Source organism: Mus caroli, chromosome 11 (assembly GCF_900094665.2).
Source record: "Mus caroli chromosome 11, CAROLI_EIJ_v1.1, whole genome shotgun sequence".
NCBI classification, from domain to species: Eukaryota; Metazoa; Chordata; class Mammalia; order Rodentia; family Muridae; genus Mus; species Mus caroli.
In genome coordinates, this window is record NC_034580.1 from 116533821 (window position 1) to 116547738 (window position 13918).

Sequence of the window (13918 nt, forward strand, 5' to 3'; positions counted from 1 at the left end):
AAGGGGGTAAGCAGGCTGGAGCGGGCCTGTGTGTGTCCTTTGTGTCAAATTTGGTTTCTTGAGACAAGGTTTAGACCAGGCTGGCCCCAAACTCTCAGAGATCCGACTGCCTCTGCCTCTCTAATGCTAGGATTAAAAACTTGTGCCACCACACCCAGACTCAAAAAGTAATTCTTTACATTGTATTTCTTTGGGGAGTGTGTAGGGGGGTCTTTATCTTCCCACTGGCTGTAGCCAGAGTCTCAGAATACAGAGAATTACTCCTTATGCCTTGTGGTGGTTTGAATAGAAATGGCCTGAATAAATTCATGTGTCTAAATGCTTGGCCCATAGGGAATGGCACTATTAGGGGGCGTGGTCTTGTTGGAAGACGCTTGTCTCTGTGGGGACAGGCTTTGAGGTCTTATATACTCAAGCTATGCCCAGTGTGTGGCTGGATTACAGTTTCCTGCAGCCTTCGGATCAGAATGCAGAACTCTAAGCCCATCCTCCAGCACCAAGTCTGCCCGGATTCGGCTATTCTCCATGACAATAATGGATTAAACCTCTGAAAGTGTAAGCCAGACCCAATGAGATGCTTTCCTTTTGAAGAGCTGCGGAATGGTGTCTCTTCATGGCAATAAAACCCCTGAGACATGACCTCTGGGTTTCTGTTACTTATCTTCATCCTCTCCCCCTTTGTTCTTGTTCTAGTTGTGAGATAGGGTCTTAGTCTGTAGGCTCTGTAGGTCAGCAGCAACCCTCCTGCTTTAGCCTCCCAAACGCTGGGACCACAACCATGAGCTCCCACGTCCTCTATGTTCGTTCTTCCTTTCTTTCTTTCTCTCTCTCTTTCTTTCTCTCTTTCTTTTATTTCTATTGCTCAGATTAGCTGCAAAGCCTTGAAGCCAAGAGTAACTGGGAGTTGCTGGACATGTTAGCACAGGCCTTTAATTCTAGTCCTCAGGAGGCAGAGGCAGGTAGGTCTCTGAGTTCAAGGCCAACATGGTCTATAAAAACCAGTTCTAGCCAGGTGGTGATGGCGCACGCCTTTAATCCCAGCACTTGGGAGGCAGAGGCAGGCAGATTTCTGAGTTCAAGGCCAGCCTGGTCTACAGAGCAAGTTTCAGGACAGCCAGGGCTATACAGAGAAACCCTGTCTTGAAAAAACAAACAAACAAAGAAAAACCAGTTCCAGGACAGCAAGGGCTACACAGAGAAACCCTATCTCAAGAAAACAAAGAGAAGGGGAAAAAAAAAAAGTTAACTGGGACTTCAGGCATGCATCCTGATTGGCAAGCCCTCAGCCCCCCTCACCTCCGCCCCCCAGTGTGAGGCAAATGCTCAATCACTAGACCATAGCCCAACCCTCAACACACATACACCAGCAGATATTAGGTCAGAGGCCCAGTGCATCCATGTGTTCTCTATCTTCATCACTTGGTGGTAGTCCAAGGGAGGATGTCTGAGCCACTTCCTGAATACTGCTAAGAGGAACTGGAAGGGCGAGTATAGCATTGGGCTATGGAGACATCACCCACTGTGGTGACCTGGCAGGACATTCAGAGTCACATCAGGACTTGTCCTTTCTCATGCTCTTCCTTGCCACCTGCTCAAGTGCCATTTAGGAAGCACCAGCTGTAGGTCACGGGGCGGCTACTACAGGATAGCCGTTGCCAGGCTGATTCCCACTGATCAACCCCTACCCCCACCCACCCTCCTGTAGTGACAGTTTTTGAGTTTTGGCTCCTTTGAAAACCACAGAAATATAACGGGAATGCATTTTCGTTTTAATCCCATGTGTGGGATGTCCACAGAAGCTGACTGTGTTTTCCCTCATGCTCTACAGGGGTGTGATTTTGCCAGCTACAGATAGTTTCTGTGATCATGTGATGTTTGGAATTCTGGGGACTTTTCAAAGGGTATATAAATGCTAGGGCCCCCAAGAGGTGGGTTGTTGGTTGGTTAGTTGGTTGTTGGTTGGTTGGTTGGTTGTTGGTCTCAGTTGGTTAAGTAGTTGTGCGCAAAGAAGAGACAAGAAGAATTAGATATCCTGATGGTGAAGATCAAAGTTGCCCCGAGGAACTTGACACCCTTAATCAGCAGGAAGTAGTCTAATCATAATGTCGCCCCCTTTCTGACCCCTGACTTTATTCAGGAATCTCTTTCCTCTCTTACTTGGTGTTAAGGGGTTGAAAGGGGTGGAGAAGGGTGGAAGAAAGCAGAGCCCATAAGGCAGCAAAGCACAGCTACACCCGCCTTACACCCTGGTCCTCACAGCACTGAGAGATAATTTGTGAGTCATCTTTACTAAGGTTTTCCACTTTGGGGGGGTCCGCTCCCCATTCCTTGTTCAGCAGTCATAGGAACCTAGTCTTGGAGCAAAGTTTTGGACTGCACACACCCAGGGCCACAAGGGGCTATAAGAAATAATCAGAAGATGGACTGTCCTGGAGATGGGGGCTGGTGTGGAGCTGCTTCCTTGCTGTACAGAGCCCTGGGCTCTGGGGTTAACCCTGAAGCTGGTGTCATTCCAGGAGGTGGCTCAGGCTCCGGAGTCTTCCCTGGGATAGATGAGGTCCTCCACCTGTAGAGGAGACTAATGTGCTAATGTGTATCACGGACAGGGTGCTAAAGGAAAGTGGAGCCCATCCTGGAACAAGCCCCGGAGCATGTGTGGCCCACTGCTGAAGGGCAGACGAGTCTCAGCCCTGGCTCTCCAGACAGGCTCAGGATATTTGTCCCTGGGAACACATACAGGAGAAAGGAGCTGGATCTCAGAGGCTTTCTAGGCTCATTGCATGAATCTCGCAAACAAGGATCTTTTTGCTGAGTGGCCCTTCAGGAATTCCCAGGGAACCTATCTGCCACACAGCATCAGTATAACCAGCTCTTGGGCTTGGTCCCCATGCCTCTAGCACTGGTTCTTAGCACAGACAGATGGATTCTGTCTTCCTACCCTCCTAACTGTCTTGGCCACCCTAGGTTCTGAACTGTTCAAGGAAAGCTGGAAAGCGAGGAGTAAGACCCCACTGTGAAGCTCACCCCGTTGTAAGTGGTTCCCATCCTGGGTTAGGTGCTGAGTTCTTTAAGAAAGCAGGCTGAGCAAGCCTTGGGAAGCAAGCCAGGAAGCAGCACCCCTCCATGGCCTCTGTATCAGCTCCAGGATTTTGCCCTGTCTAAATTCCTGTCCTGACTTCCTTCAGTGAGGAACAGCAATGTGAAAGCGTAAACCAAGCAAACCTCTCCTCCCTTCATTCACACACACAGTTTAACTTTTTTTTTAATTAATTTTTTTATTTTTGGTTTTTCAAGACAAGGTTTCTTTTATGTAGCTCTTGCTGTCCTGAAACTTGCTATGTAAACCAGGCTGGCTTTGAACTCACAAAGATCCACCTGCCTCTACTTCCTGAGTGTTGGGATTAGAGACATGCACTACCACCTCCTAGTTTAAAAATATTAAAAAACAAAACAAAACAAATATGGGACTGGAGAGATGGCTCAGCAGTTAAGAACACTGGCCCATGCCTTTAATCCCAGCACTCGGGAGGCAGAGGCAGGTGGATTTCTGAGTTTGAGGCCAGCCTGGTCTACAAAGTTGAGTTCTGGGACGGCCAGGGCTATACAGAGAAACCCTGTCTTGGAAAACCAAAAAAAAAAAAAAAAAAAAGCCAAATATGCTAGGTGTGGTGGCACACATCTCTTTTAATCCCAGCACTCAGGAGGCAGAGGCAGATGGATCTCTATGAGTCCGAAGCCAGCCTACAGAGCAAGTTCCAGAACACCAGGACACAGAAACATTGTCTCAAAACCAACAACAAAAAATTAACAAACAGCCTGGGTGGTGGTGGTAGCACGTGTCTTTTTCTTTCTTTCTTCTTTTTCCAGACAGGATTTCCCTGTGTCATGGCTCTTGAATCTGCCCATCTAGGAAACTCCAACAGTTTCTTTTTTTTTTTTTTTTTTTTTTTTTTTTTGGTTTTTCGAGACAGGGTTTCTCTGTGTAGCCCTGGCTGTCCTGGAACTCACTTTGTAGACCAGGCTGGCCTCGAACTCAGAAATCCGCCTGCCTCTGCCTCCCGAGTGCTGGGATTAAAGGTGTGCGCCACCACGCCCGGCTTTCCAACAGTTTCTTTAAAGATTTCCTCCTCACCAGGAACTTGGCCTGCACAGCCTGAGTCAGCCAGCAAAACATCTCCCTTGGCAAGCTACAGGGACAGGTACTAAAGAGGTTGGTGCCCCTCACTACGTCTGTGTGCCAGGGCCTGCGTACAGTGCCAGTCTTCAGGCAGGTCAGCTATGGCACAGGCACGGAGGCTCTGTAGCCCTCTGTTCTCTGGGGCATCTTCAACCTGGCTGCAGCCGGCTTTATAGGACCCGTGTTACTGGCCTCCTCCTTCAGTGTCATACTCCCCTGTACAGGCAGGCCTCTCTCCATAGCTGACAAATAGGTCGACTGGAGCTTTGGGGGATTTTTTTTTTCTTTTTTTTTATTCAACTGAAAGGATAGGAAGAGCAGTAGCAGTTTGGAGAGTTGGGGAAGAGGCAGGAGTCTCGTCAGCTACCCGAGAAGTTCTTTTTCCCAGTGCCTAGGGAATCATTGCTAAAGTGTTAAGTCCCTAGAAGGAGGTACACGATGTCTTGGGCCAGCTTGTCATCACAGAAAGGGAGAGGCCATGGCTAACCAGCTAGCTGACCCTGAAACTAGGGAGAGTAAAGACCCCACAGGCCTGAGCTCCAGAGGATGCTGAAGAGGGGGAGGTCTGAGAACCCACCTAGTGTCCAGCTGGCACTTGAGTATCAATGGAGGTCCCCAGTTGTAAGTGATATCCCCTTCCTTGCTGACCTGGCTGTGGGCAAGGGCCTGCTATGGGGATATTCTGTGTTGTTTGAGAGCGTTGGGACAGAAGCTTCAAGCAAGGAAAGAAGAAAGAGAAGAACTGAGTCTCTCAGGTGTTGTGTACCTAACGGGAATTGAAATCAGAGTATGCCCTGAGCCTGTAAGTTCAAGTCTTGTCTGGGCAACATCAAGTCACTGTCTTAGAAGAGAAGAGGAGGCTGGCATGCTAACACTTATCCATGATCCCAGCACTTGGGAGACAAGGGTGGGCGGTGAATAGTTCAGAGCTAACCTGGAGTACACTGTAAAACCCTGCTGGAGAGGAGAGGAGAGGAGAGGAGAGGAGAGGAGAGGAAAAGAAAATAGGGAACAGGAGGAAGGCTGGCAGACAAATCATTCCTTGCCTGCTGGGACCAGGTTTCAGGGCAGCGGCTTGACATGGCCAGAAGACAGAGAGGCCCCAGCAGAGGAGTCCAGCTTCACCTTGTCCAGTACAGTCTTCTTTATGGCAGCAGGAGAGATGGTCTCCTGGTCAGCCATGGTCTGCAGCTCCCTAGAAAAGCAATGAGACCCTGACTCTGAGCCCCTTTGCCTCCCAGAACCCACAGTTCCAGCAGCAGCTTTGGTGGGGAGTGCTATGCTGGCACCCACAATCCCCTCTGCCAGCCCCACCCCACCCCGCCCCCTGCCTGTACAGCTGCACGGCCACTTCTCACACCACTCAGGTGTAGTCAGGGTCACCCTGGCTACAACTTGTGGCAGGAGTCTTCTTCTGTTTTCTTTATGGGCCTAGGTACCTAGGTCCCATATCCAAGCCTCACAGACTTGCACTCAGGCCTCTCTGGGAATGTGTCCTAGTGGGTGGCCACTGGTAAGGAAGGCTGGTAGTTTACCCTGTAGACACGAACCTAGGACAGTGATTTCCAGCTTTACACTAACAGGGACCCAGACATGTTTCACTCACTCTCACCAGACTACCTTGCTGCTCACAAGCTGTCAGCTTAGCTAACTTGTCAGCTAATTTGTTTAATCTGGGAAAGGTCATGAAGAAGGTGCTGGGCCAGGGCCCCTACCCTGCCCAGCTACCCTTCTAGCCTGGTTCCCTGGCTATGATGATGAAACTGAATAAAGGCTATATTGCAGGACCAGAGGAGGTCTGTGGACACGTGTAGATACATTTCTCACAGGACAATGAAAAAGAGCTAGAGATATTGCATACCGTGACCCAGAAACGTTGAACTGTCCACAGTCCTGCCCAGGGCCAAGACAGGGCTCAGTGGTACCTGCTACGTGATTCACTGCCATGAAGCCTTTGAAGCCACGACTCTGGTGTACCGGAGCCGTACTCTGAGAGGTGGATGGCAGGAGAACCTACCGTGTACGGATGCAGGAGGCTTCCACAGCGTTGATAAGCAGGGAGCGAAAGCCCCCGCTCTCTAGCACATGCAAGGCATGGATGGTGGCCCCACCCGGAGAGCAGACATTGTCCTTGAGCTGGCTGGGATGCTGTTCTGAGTCTAGTAGCATCTTGGCTGCCCCCTGTGACAAGAAACGGGCTGGTGGCAGTAGGGGACCTACCTGCAAACACTCGCTGACTCCCCTCGCAGGTGTCCCCAGTTTGGGTTTAGCTAGGAACAGCTCCCACCAACATCTCAAAGCACTGACCAGGAGGGCCTGGGCCCCGAGGCGGACTGCCAGGCGTCTGGGAAGCCCCATTTTCACACCACCGTCAGCCAGAGCATCCAGGGCTGTGAAAGCCTGCGTGCGGGGAGATTGCATCCTCAGCTTCTTCTCTGGGACCCAGAGCAGGGTGCAGCAGAGACAAGAGGCACACAGAGCCCCTGGGAACTGCCCACAGCCCCGACCACCCATCGCTCCAGTGCTCACATAGGCAGGGCCGCTGCCACTGAGCCCCGTGACAGCATCGATCAGATCTTCCTCCACCTCTGTGCAGAAGCCCACGCTGCCCATGAGCTGCTCCACAAGCCTGCCATCTTCCACCTGAGCGTGAGTACCTGTGGCATACACAGTGACCCCCTCCCGTACCACGACCGGGGTGTTAGTCATACATCGGATGACTTTGGGGGCAGGTTGGAACGCTGTCAGCTTCTGGAAGAGGAAGGGAAACCAGCTCTATCACTCCTGTGGTGGGTGGTAGCCGTTTGTCCTCATCCCAGGTATGGAAGTGAGCATGGTTGTGCTTCCCCTACTGAGTGAGCACTTCCTGAGTTCTTGCTGCGGGCTGGGCTGCTACACCCTGTGCACAGGTACAGAAGCCGGACACCAAGAGCAGAGATCCTGACCACATGCTGCACACCCTCTCCGCAGCGCTATTTATCTGGCCCGTGGCACCCACCTTTTCGATGGAGTTGATGGTGACACCTGCCGCACAAGACACCACAATGTGCCTGTCCTCAATGTTAGCCCCAATTTCATCCAGGATGAAGGGGATGATGTGTGGCTTCACAGCCAGAAAGAGCACGTCACTGTGGCGCACAGTCTCTTTGTTGTGGGGTGTCAGGTTCACCCCTATCTTCTGCAGGGAGGGGTGCAAGGAGATCCCGCTTGCCTCATGTCTGCCCACAAAGCTTAGAGCCCTGTGTGTGGTGAGGACCAGAGGCTGCTGGGTGAGATGGGAAAGGCACTATGCCCTGGAATGGGTCCCCTTTGAAGTAGAAAAGGGACATCACAGACTTCTAAACCACAGCACAGCACAGCCCAGCCCACCTCGGGCTGCAGTCTCTGCAGCTGCCTGCCTTCCAGATGTGGGTGGTGGTCTCAAGCTGGGAGCCTGGCCCCCACCCCCCAATCCTTAGCCTGAAAATCCTGGCTGAGCCATACCAAACAGAAACTGTATCATCCATCATTTCACCCTAGCCGACTGTTTGATCTCCATGCTGCCTGGCCTCCATAATCCCCATCTAGGTAACCCCATTCCAGCACTCTCTCCTACCAGCTGTATTCACAACAGGGCAGGGTTCCCAATGGCAGATTTGCGTCTCCTACTGGAGTCAGGTGTGCAGCACAACTAACCCTAGACCCAACTCTAAAGAGCTTCAGGTTTTCAATCTGCTTTCACCTGGCACCTACCCGGAGGGCCGAGACTGTAGCTTGGTCCATGTCTGGGGAGCTGGCCATTATCTTGTGTGCAGCCAGAACACCTGTAGGGGACAGAATTCCTCCCTCAAAGCTAGTTCTAGCCTCTCAGCTCCTAAGAAGGAGACAGCAGAAACATCCTTCACCTCCTTTAAGCAACCCCAAACATATGGCAGCTGTCATTTCCCAAAGGACTGAGGCCACTAACACACACACTCCACGCTAGCACCATCCCCGACACCAGAAGAATTTACTACCTGCAGCTGTGAAGCCCTTGGCTAGAGCAAAGGCTAGCTGCCCTGCCCCGATGAAGCCTACGCTCATGTCTGGAGGTCCACGACCCACAACCTTCACAGCTGACGCCGGCTCTGTAGGGCAGCAGAGAACTGTACCGACAGGACGGAAAGAGAGACGTCGGGTGGGTAATACCAGGTCTGGCCGTTCCTAACAGCCAGGTGCTCCCCAACCCCCACCCCAGCCTGCCTAATTTCTATGTTGCTCCTCGGCTGGCCGGGCTGGGAAGTTGTCCCAGGTACCCCGACTCCCCGTACCACCACCACCCGCCGCCCAGAGCCAGGATGCCTGGTCTGCAGCTGAAGGTTCTGAGCCTTCTGCAAAGGGCTCAGGGAGCCAAAAGGAAAGAGATTGATTGAAGGGGAGGGTCCGGAATCCAGCGAACCCTCAACATCCAAGTCTCCAGCTTATTTCCCAGAAGCCCCAGCCCCTAAGCCTTCATTCCAGGAGTTCCATCCCCGAAGCCCCAAGTCCCGCTACCCACAGCGTGGATATTCGGGCACACACGCACAACAGACAACCCAGCCCTCTTGCATTTGCCACGCGGCACCCGCGCCCACCGGCTCCGCCCTCACTTCATTTCAGCCAATGAGCTGTGCGCCCTGTGAGAGCTAGCCAATCCAGAGCTGCAGCTGGAGCCTTGTGCATTGCATCATACACAGGGCGGGGACAGAGCAGTAGTTGCGAATACAAGTCAGTATTCACAAAAGCCACAGGTCCCTCCTCTGTTGTCTTCTTGCAAGTGTTGTTTTTGTTTTGAAAGCTAGGTACCTTCTGCAGCCACAGGCCCGTTACTTCCCAAACCACCTCCATCCTACAGTACCTCAGCTCTCCAACCAAGGGTTGTGGAGATATTGTACTCTGGGCATCCGCAACCTCTTAGAGGAGTTTCAGGCCCATCTGCTGGTCTTGGAGCTGCAGAGCAGTCTGAGTTCCCCCACACTCTGCTAAAGTACATTTGATTCCAGTCCCTACCCCTCACCCTCCCACCTCACCCCACTTGCCAACTCCCTTAGAGGTGGCTTTTTTTTTTTTTTCGGTTTTGTTTGTTTCCTTAGAAAAAGACAAGTTGCTTTAGAAAAGTAAATTTTAAATCACTAGGACGTTTCCAGCCTGCAAGATTTGGGGAAGGAATTTCCATCCCTTCTTCTTGGCCCTAATGACCACCACCCAAATGAGGAGACTGCTAGTGTTCACTGTGTGGATGGCCAGTTCAATACTCAACCTCTAAAAAAAGAAGAGCTGGATAAGAAGAGCTGTGCCAAGTTGACAGCTCAAGTCTATGCACAAAGCCTAGAAGTTCAGTTTCCCAAATTCAGCTTCCGACTTGAGATGCTTCCCAGGACTAGAGAGAATCCTCAGTACTTAAGAGCATGTTATTCTTGCAGAGGCCCTAGATTCTGTTCCCAGTACCCACATGGCAGCTAACTATCCGGAATTCCTCTCTAGGGATCTGACACTGCCTCTGAACCCCTCAGTCACCAGGTATGCAAAGGTGAGCATGCATACATGCAAGCAAAACACCTAAAATAAACTAAATTTTTTAAACGTATGCTTTTCTCCAAGTGATAATAAGCATCACTCCTAAAACAAAGAAAGACAGTTCCGTCGTCTAGGGAGCCCCAGAAACTTTCTCCCATTTTCTTCTTGAGTCTTAGCTCTCACCTCCCCTGCCTTCTCTAGCACCTCTGAAATTTAGGTTGGATGTGATGCTGAGGGCAGAAAACTACTGAACAGTGAGGCCACTGGGGACTTAGGGAACATGCTAGAGTTCAGAGTTTTGGCTGGTAACAGAAAAGGGACACCCCTCAAAAAAATCAGTCAAAACTCAGTGAGGTATAATACACCAGTAATTCCACCTCTGGGGAAGTCGAAGCAGGAGGATGCCCAGTGGGAGGCCATTTTAAACTACACTGTGAAACACTATTCTCCATAAAAGAAAAAGGAAAAACAGAAGTCGGGTGTCATGGCTTCGTGGGGAAGACAGCTTGCTTCAAAAGCCTAACAACTTGACTGAATTGGTTCTCCCAAACCCATGTAAGGTAGAAGAAATAAGCTAAGTGCACAGCGTGGTCTTCTGGCCTGCACATATGCACTCTGATGTCCCCATCACACCTACATCATACATGTATAATACTAATAAATAAATAGAAGCAGTCAGGTCCCTCTCTAGGCAGGATGAAGATGGCTGACACAGTCCCTGACATCCTAGTCTTTTTTTTTTTTTCTTCTTTTTTTTGGTTTTTCAGGACAGGGTTTCTCTGTGTAGCCCTGGCTGTCCTGGAACTCACTCTGTAGACCAGGCTGGCCTAGAACTCAGAAATCTGCCTGCCTCTGCCTCCCAAGTGCTGGGATTAAAGGCGTGCGCCACCATTGCCCGGCTATCCTGGTCTTCTGATGTGTAACGTTTTCATCACCCAGGAAACCTGCAGACTCAAACGCTGCCTATGCCTGCCCATCTCAGTAAAAGACACTGGCCCTAACTCAGTTGTTGGCTGATCCAGTGTGCCCTGGCCAGCTGGCCAGCTGCAAGGGCCACACAGTACCACACAAGGCCAGACTCAGAGCCTAAAGTCTTAATGTTCTCAATTCTACTGCCCAGAGATTGCAGCGGCCCCTCTGCCTGTGGTCTGGGCCCTGAAGACCACAGTGTGGGGCTTTGGGAGCCTTGAGGAGAGAAGAGACTAAGCTAACATTGACCTTCTTTCTTTGCATTTGGCCTTCTGAGCCACCCTAACCTGTCCCCTTTTTCAGAAGGCTCAGACAAGGCCCAGCCTCGGCTGTCTTCCAGGACTCAAAGTCCCCCACAGGCCAAGTCCTCCCTCACAATGACTTGGTTTAGGCCTTCTCTCAGAGCATGCAGTGAGAAGGTAGCTTAACTGATACAATCTTCCCTAGGCCCTGAACAGAAATGACTCCGGTGAGCCTCCCATGGGTAGCCAGGAAAGGTAACAGGCCAGGTGAAACCAGACATCCACTTTTTATTTTCTGCTGTAGGACCTGAGGGACAGTCAGTTAATGGGTTGAAGGGCTTCCTGGGATTAGTCCAGTCTGGGCTCTTGCATAGGAGAAGCTGGCTTGAGACTGAAGAATACCGATGCTAGCAAGTCCTGGTATTCAGGAACAGATGGCTAACTAGATGTTTGAATGGAGGCCCAGTGACCAGGTTCCATGAACCAGTGGCTGCCCCGAGAGGCTCTTCACCGTGAGTCAATGTTACCAGCCAAGCCAGCCTGCCAGAACCCATGGTAGACACCTCGGAGGCTTCTGGGTCATGGTTTGTGTTGGGTGTCTGGACGGATATTCCATCGCTGTCATGACATCATCTTTCCATGGAGATTCTGGTGCTGGCCTTTGACATGGGGCTACCTGGAACCACAACACAGTCTTTTCTCGGTTTCGAATGGCTGTGGCCACTGGGATACGCTTAGACATGGGTGAGACCCATGCTAGTTGCCAGCTTTCTCTACAAGCAATCACAACCATCCCCCAAGAGACTCTTCTGTGGGTTCAGGCAAGAAGGAGGCTCCAGCTCCAACCTTCCTTCCAACGGGCTGGCCCTGGTGTTCTTGGCTAGCTTCCCACCCATTTCAACCTCAGAAAGCTGCCTGATTTCTAACTTATATCACCCCAGCTAAAATGCTATCTCAAGACCAGTTCACCTCCGAAGTTCATTAGCTTTAATGTTCCCATCTGCACAATGGATTACAACAGTACCTGTTCCAAAATGTCCCCCATTTGGTTCAGTGACTAGCACCCAGCCCAACGATGGCCAGGAGACTGAGAAACAGGGAGACAGGAGGACTGAGAATCATTAGCCACCCTCTTCCTTGTTCAGGGCCTCCTGCCCCTAGGTCCTTCCTCTTTGCCTCCCTCAGTGTGCTAGACATCCAAGAGCAGAATCATCTGAGCCCGGAACGCCCCTCTTGCTTCCCTATGTCTTAGTTCACCTTGGTCAGCTGTAGGTGCTCTCAGCCAGAGAGAAGACATGGGTGGGCCATCACTGGCCAGGCTACAGGGTGGGCACGAAGCGGATCCTCTGGGAATAAGCGAGGTCAACAATGTAAAGGAGCAGGTTGACATAGGTGAAAATAGCTACCACCAATTGGCTGTCCCAGGGGCAGCTGCCTCGCAGGCAGTCCACGGGCCGCCCTGGCTCCCCGTACTTGGGGTCGAAACAGAAGACTGGCCAGATGACTGCAGCGCTGAGGTATAGGAGCACAGCCAGGAAGGTATACACTATCACTAGGCGGTCAAACGGGCACCCCAGGCCCGCCGTGTGTCCCATCACGCTTAGGACCACCACAGCCACTGTGGCCATGAAGCACAGGCTGTAGACAGCCACACACCACTGTGTGGCCACGTAGCGCCCATAGCGACTCTCGTGGACAAGTGCTCCAAAGATGATGCAGGCCACAAAGGCCTGGACGATCTTAAGGAGCCCAGACACTGTAGCCATATAGCTGGCTACCTGACCTGGCCGAGCTCGAGTCAGGGCCACTTCAGCCGCATAGGCCAGGAAGAGGAGTCCTGCGAAGACGCTGGCTGCCAGGCGGAAGTTTCGTACCATGCATCCGGCAGGCTCAGGTGGGCACTCCAGTCGGGTGAAGTACAGAGGGTAGATGACAGCGGCCGTGGCACACAGCAGGGTTGCCAACATGGCGAAGGCTGCTGTGAAGTTGCCCCAGGAAAGGCGTAGGCAGCTGTGAAGCTTTGTGAACTCACAGGCTACCACCAGGACTGAGAAGGCAAAGCAGAAGCCCCAAGCAGCCATGCAGAAAGTGCCCTGGACACCCCCAAAACCACCTCGGTGAGCAACCAAACTGAAAGTGGTACAGCCAAAGGCCAGCTGCAGCATTCGGGCTGTACCCACCGGCGAGGTCACAGCGCCTAAGTGCAGGTATGCACCCCCTGGGGGCTCCATGGTGCTGCCCATCGGCTCTCTGCCTCCCAGCCTCACCCTGGGCCCAGCTACCCTGGGGGTCTGCCCAGCTGAGAGATCTCTGTCTTCCGCGGCAACAGCAGGTGCTGGCAGTCTGCAATGGCAGTCTTAACAGTGACATTGCAGCAGAACAGCCTCTCTGCTGCCTGGGTTGGGAGCCCTCCCCCCCAGCGCTATAAATAAACAGACTGATCAGAGCCCCGGAATAGCAACCTGCAAGCTAGTTCCCATTCTAAAGGACATCTGACCCCTGCATCCCACAAAAAGCCCCTTTCGGGACTACGAGTTAGCCTCTGGATGCTAGATGCCCACCTCCTGCCTCTGACGCACCTGCATCTGTCAGTCCGGTCAGTATAGTGTGGGGGAGGGGCTGGGCGAGATCAGAGAGCAGGGGCTCGCCCTCTGGGGATCACCGCTGAGGCATTGAGCAACCTCTGGGTTTAGTAGGTTAGGGAGGTGGAGAAACAGCAGGGGGCTCCAGAAGGCGTATGCGACTTTGTTATTGTTTTATAGGCCTGTGTTACCAGCTCTGGCTCAACTCTTCTTCCTTCCTTTCTTTTAGCAGAACAAAAATAGGTTTACTGAAAAAAAATTTTTGAGAAAGAATTTCTGAGAGTAAGGAGGGGGCTACAACGAAGAAATACCACATCAATTCTGCCTTTGTTGGTTTTATATATATATATATATATATATATATATATATATATATATATATATGAGACAGGGTCTCACACAGCACCAAATAGTTGAGGAAGACCTTGAACTTT

General features: G+C 51.6%; 2 protein-coding genes across 4 annotated transcripts; both read right to left on the reverse strand.

Moving 5' to 3' along the window:
* Positions 1–4444: 4444 nt before the first annotated feature.
* Positions 4445–8778, reverse strand: Pycr1 (pyrroline-5-carboxylate reductase 1). Of its 2 annotated transcripts, none has more exons than XM_021177702.1 (8): positions 8694–8778; positions 8173–8301; positions 7910–7980; positions 7176–7355; positions 6707–6928; positions 6485–6577; positions 6195–6358; positions 4445–5372 (listed from the first exon to the last, which is right to left on the reverse strand). In XM_021177702.1, exons 1-8 carry the CDS (start codon positions 8743–8745, stop codon positions 5240–5242), a joined length of 1044 nt encoding a protein of 347 aa, XP_021033361.1. In that variant the 5' UTR covers positions 8746–8778; the 3' UTR covers positions 4445–5239. The 2 variants fall into 2 exon arrangements, with proteins under 2 accessions (XP_021033361.1, XP_029339758.1); XM_029483898.1 differs by having other exon boundaries at positions 4474–5372; positions 6707–6925; positions 8694–8729.
* A 2398-nt stretch (positions 8779–11176) lies between these two features.
* On the reverse strand, positions 11177–13682 carry Myadml2 (myeloid associated differentiation marker like 2). 2 transcript variants are annotated; one of them, XM_021178122.2, is made up of 2 exons: positions 12777–13682; positions 11177–11578 (listed from the first exon to the last, which is right to left on the reverse strand). In XM_021178122.2, the coding sequence occupies exons 1-2, from the start codon at positions 13143–13145 to the stop codon at positions 11426–11428; spliced, it is 522 nt and encodes a 173-aa protein (XP_021033781.1). In that variant the 5' UTR covers positions 13146–13682; the 3' UTR covers positions 11177–11425. The 2 variants fall into 2 exon arrangements, with proteins under 2 accessions (XP_021033781.1, XP_029338916.1); XM_029483056.1 differs by having other exon boundaries at positions 12160–13679.
* Positions 13683–13918: the final 236 nt, after the last annotated feature.

Excerpts from the sequence above, each read along its gene's own strand:
- Pycr1 (XM_021177702.1), bottom strand. The coding sequence starts at position 8,745 with ATGCAAGAGGGCTGGGTTGTCTGTTGTGCGTGTGTGCCCGAATATCCA. Across the intron at positions 8,302-8,693 it reads TGTGCCCGAATATCCACGCT|TTCTCTGCTGCCCTACAGAG; the intron begins GTGGGTAGCGGG and ends CTGTCGGTACAG. Across the intron at positions 7,356-7,909 it reads CTACAGTCTCGGCCCTCCGG|AAGATAGGGGTGAACCTGAC; the intron begins GTAGGTGCCAGG and ends CCCTCCCTGCAG.
- Myadml2 (XM_029483056.1), bottom strand. The coding sequence starts at position 13,145 with ATGGGCAGCACCATGGAGCCCCCAGGGGGTGCATACCTGCACTTAGGC.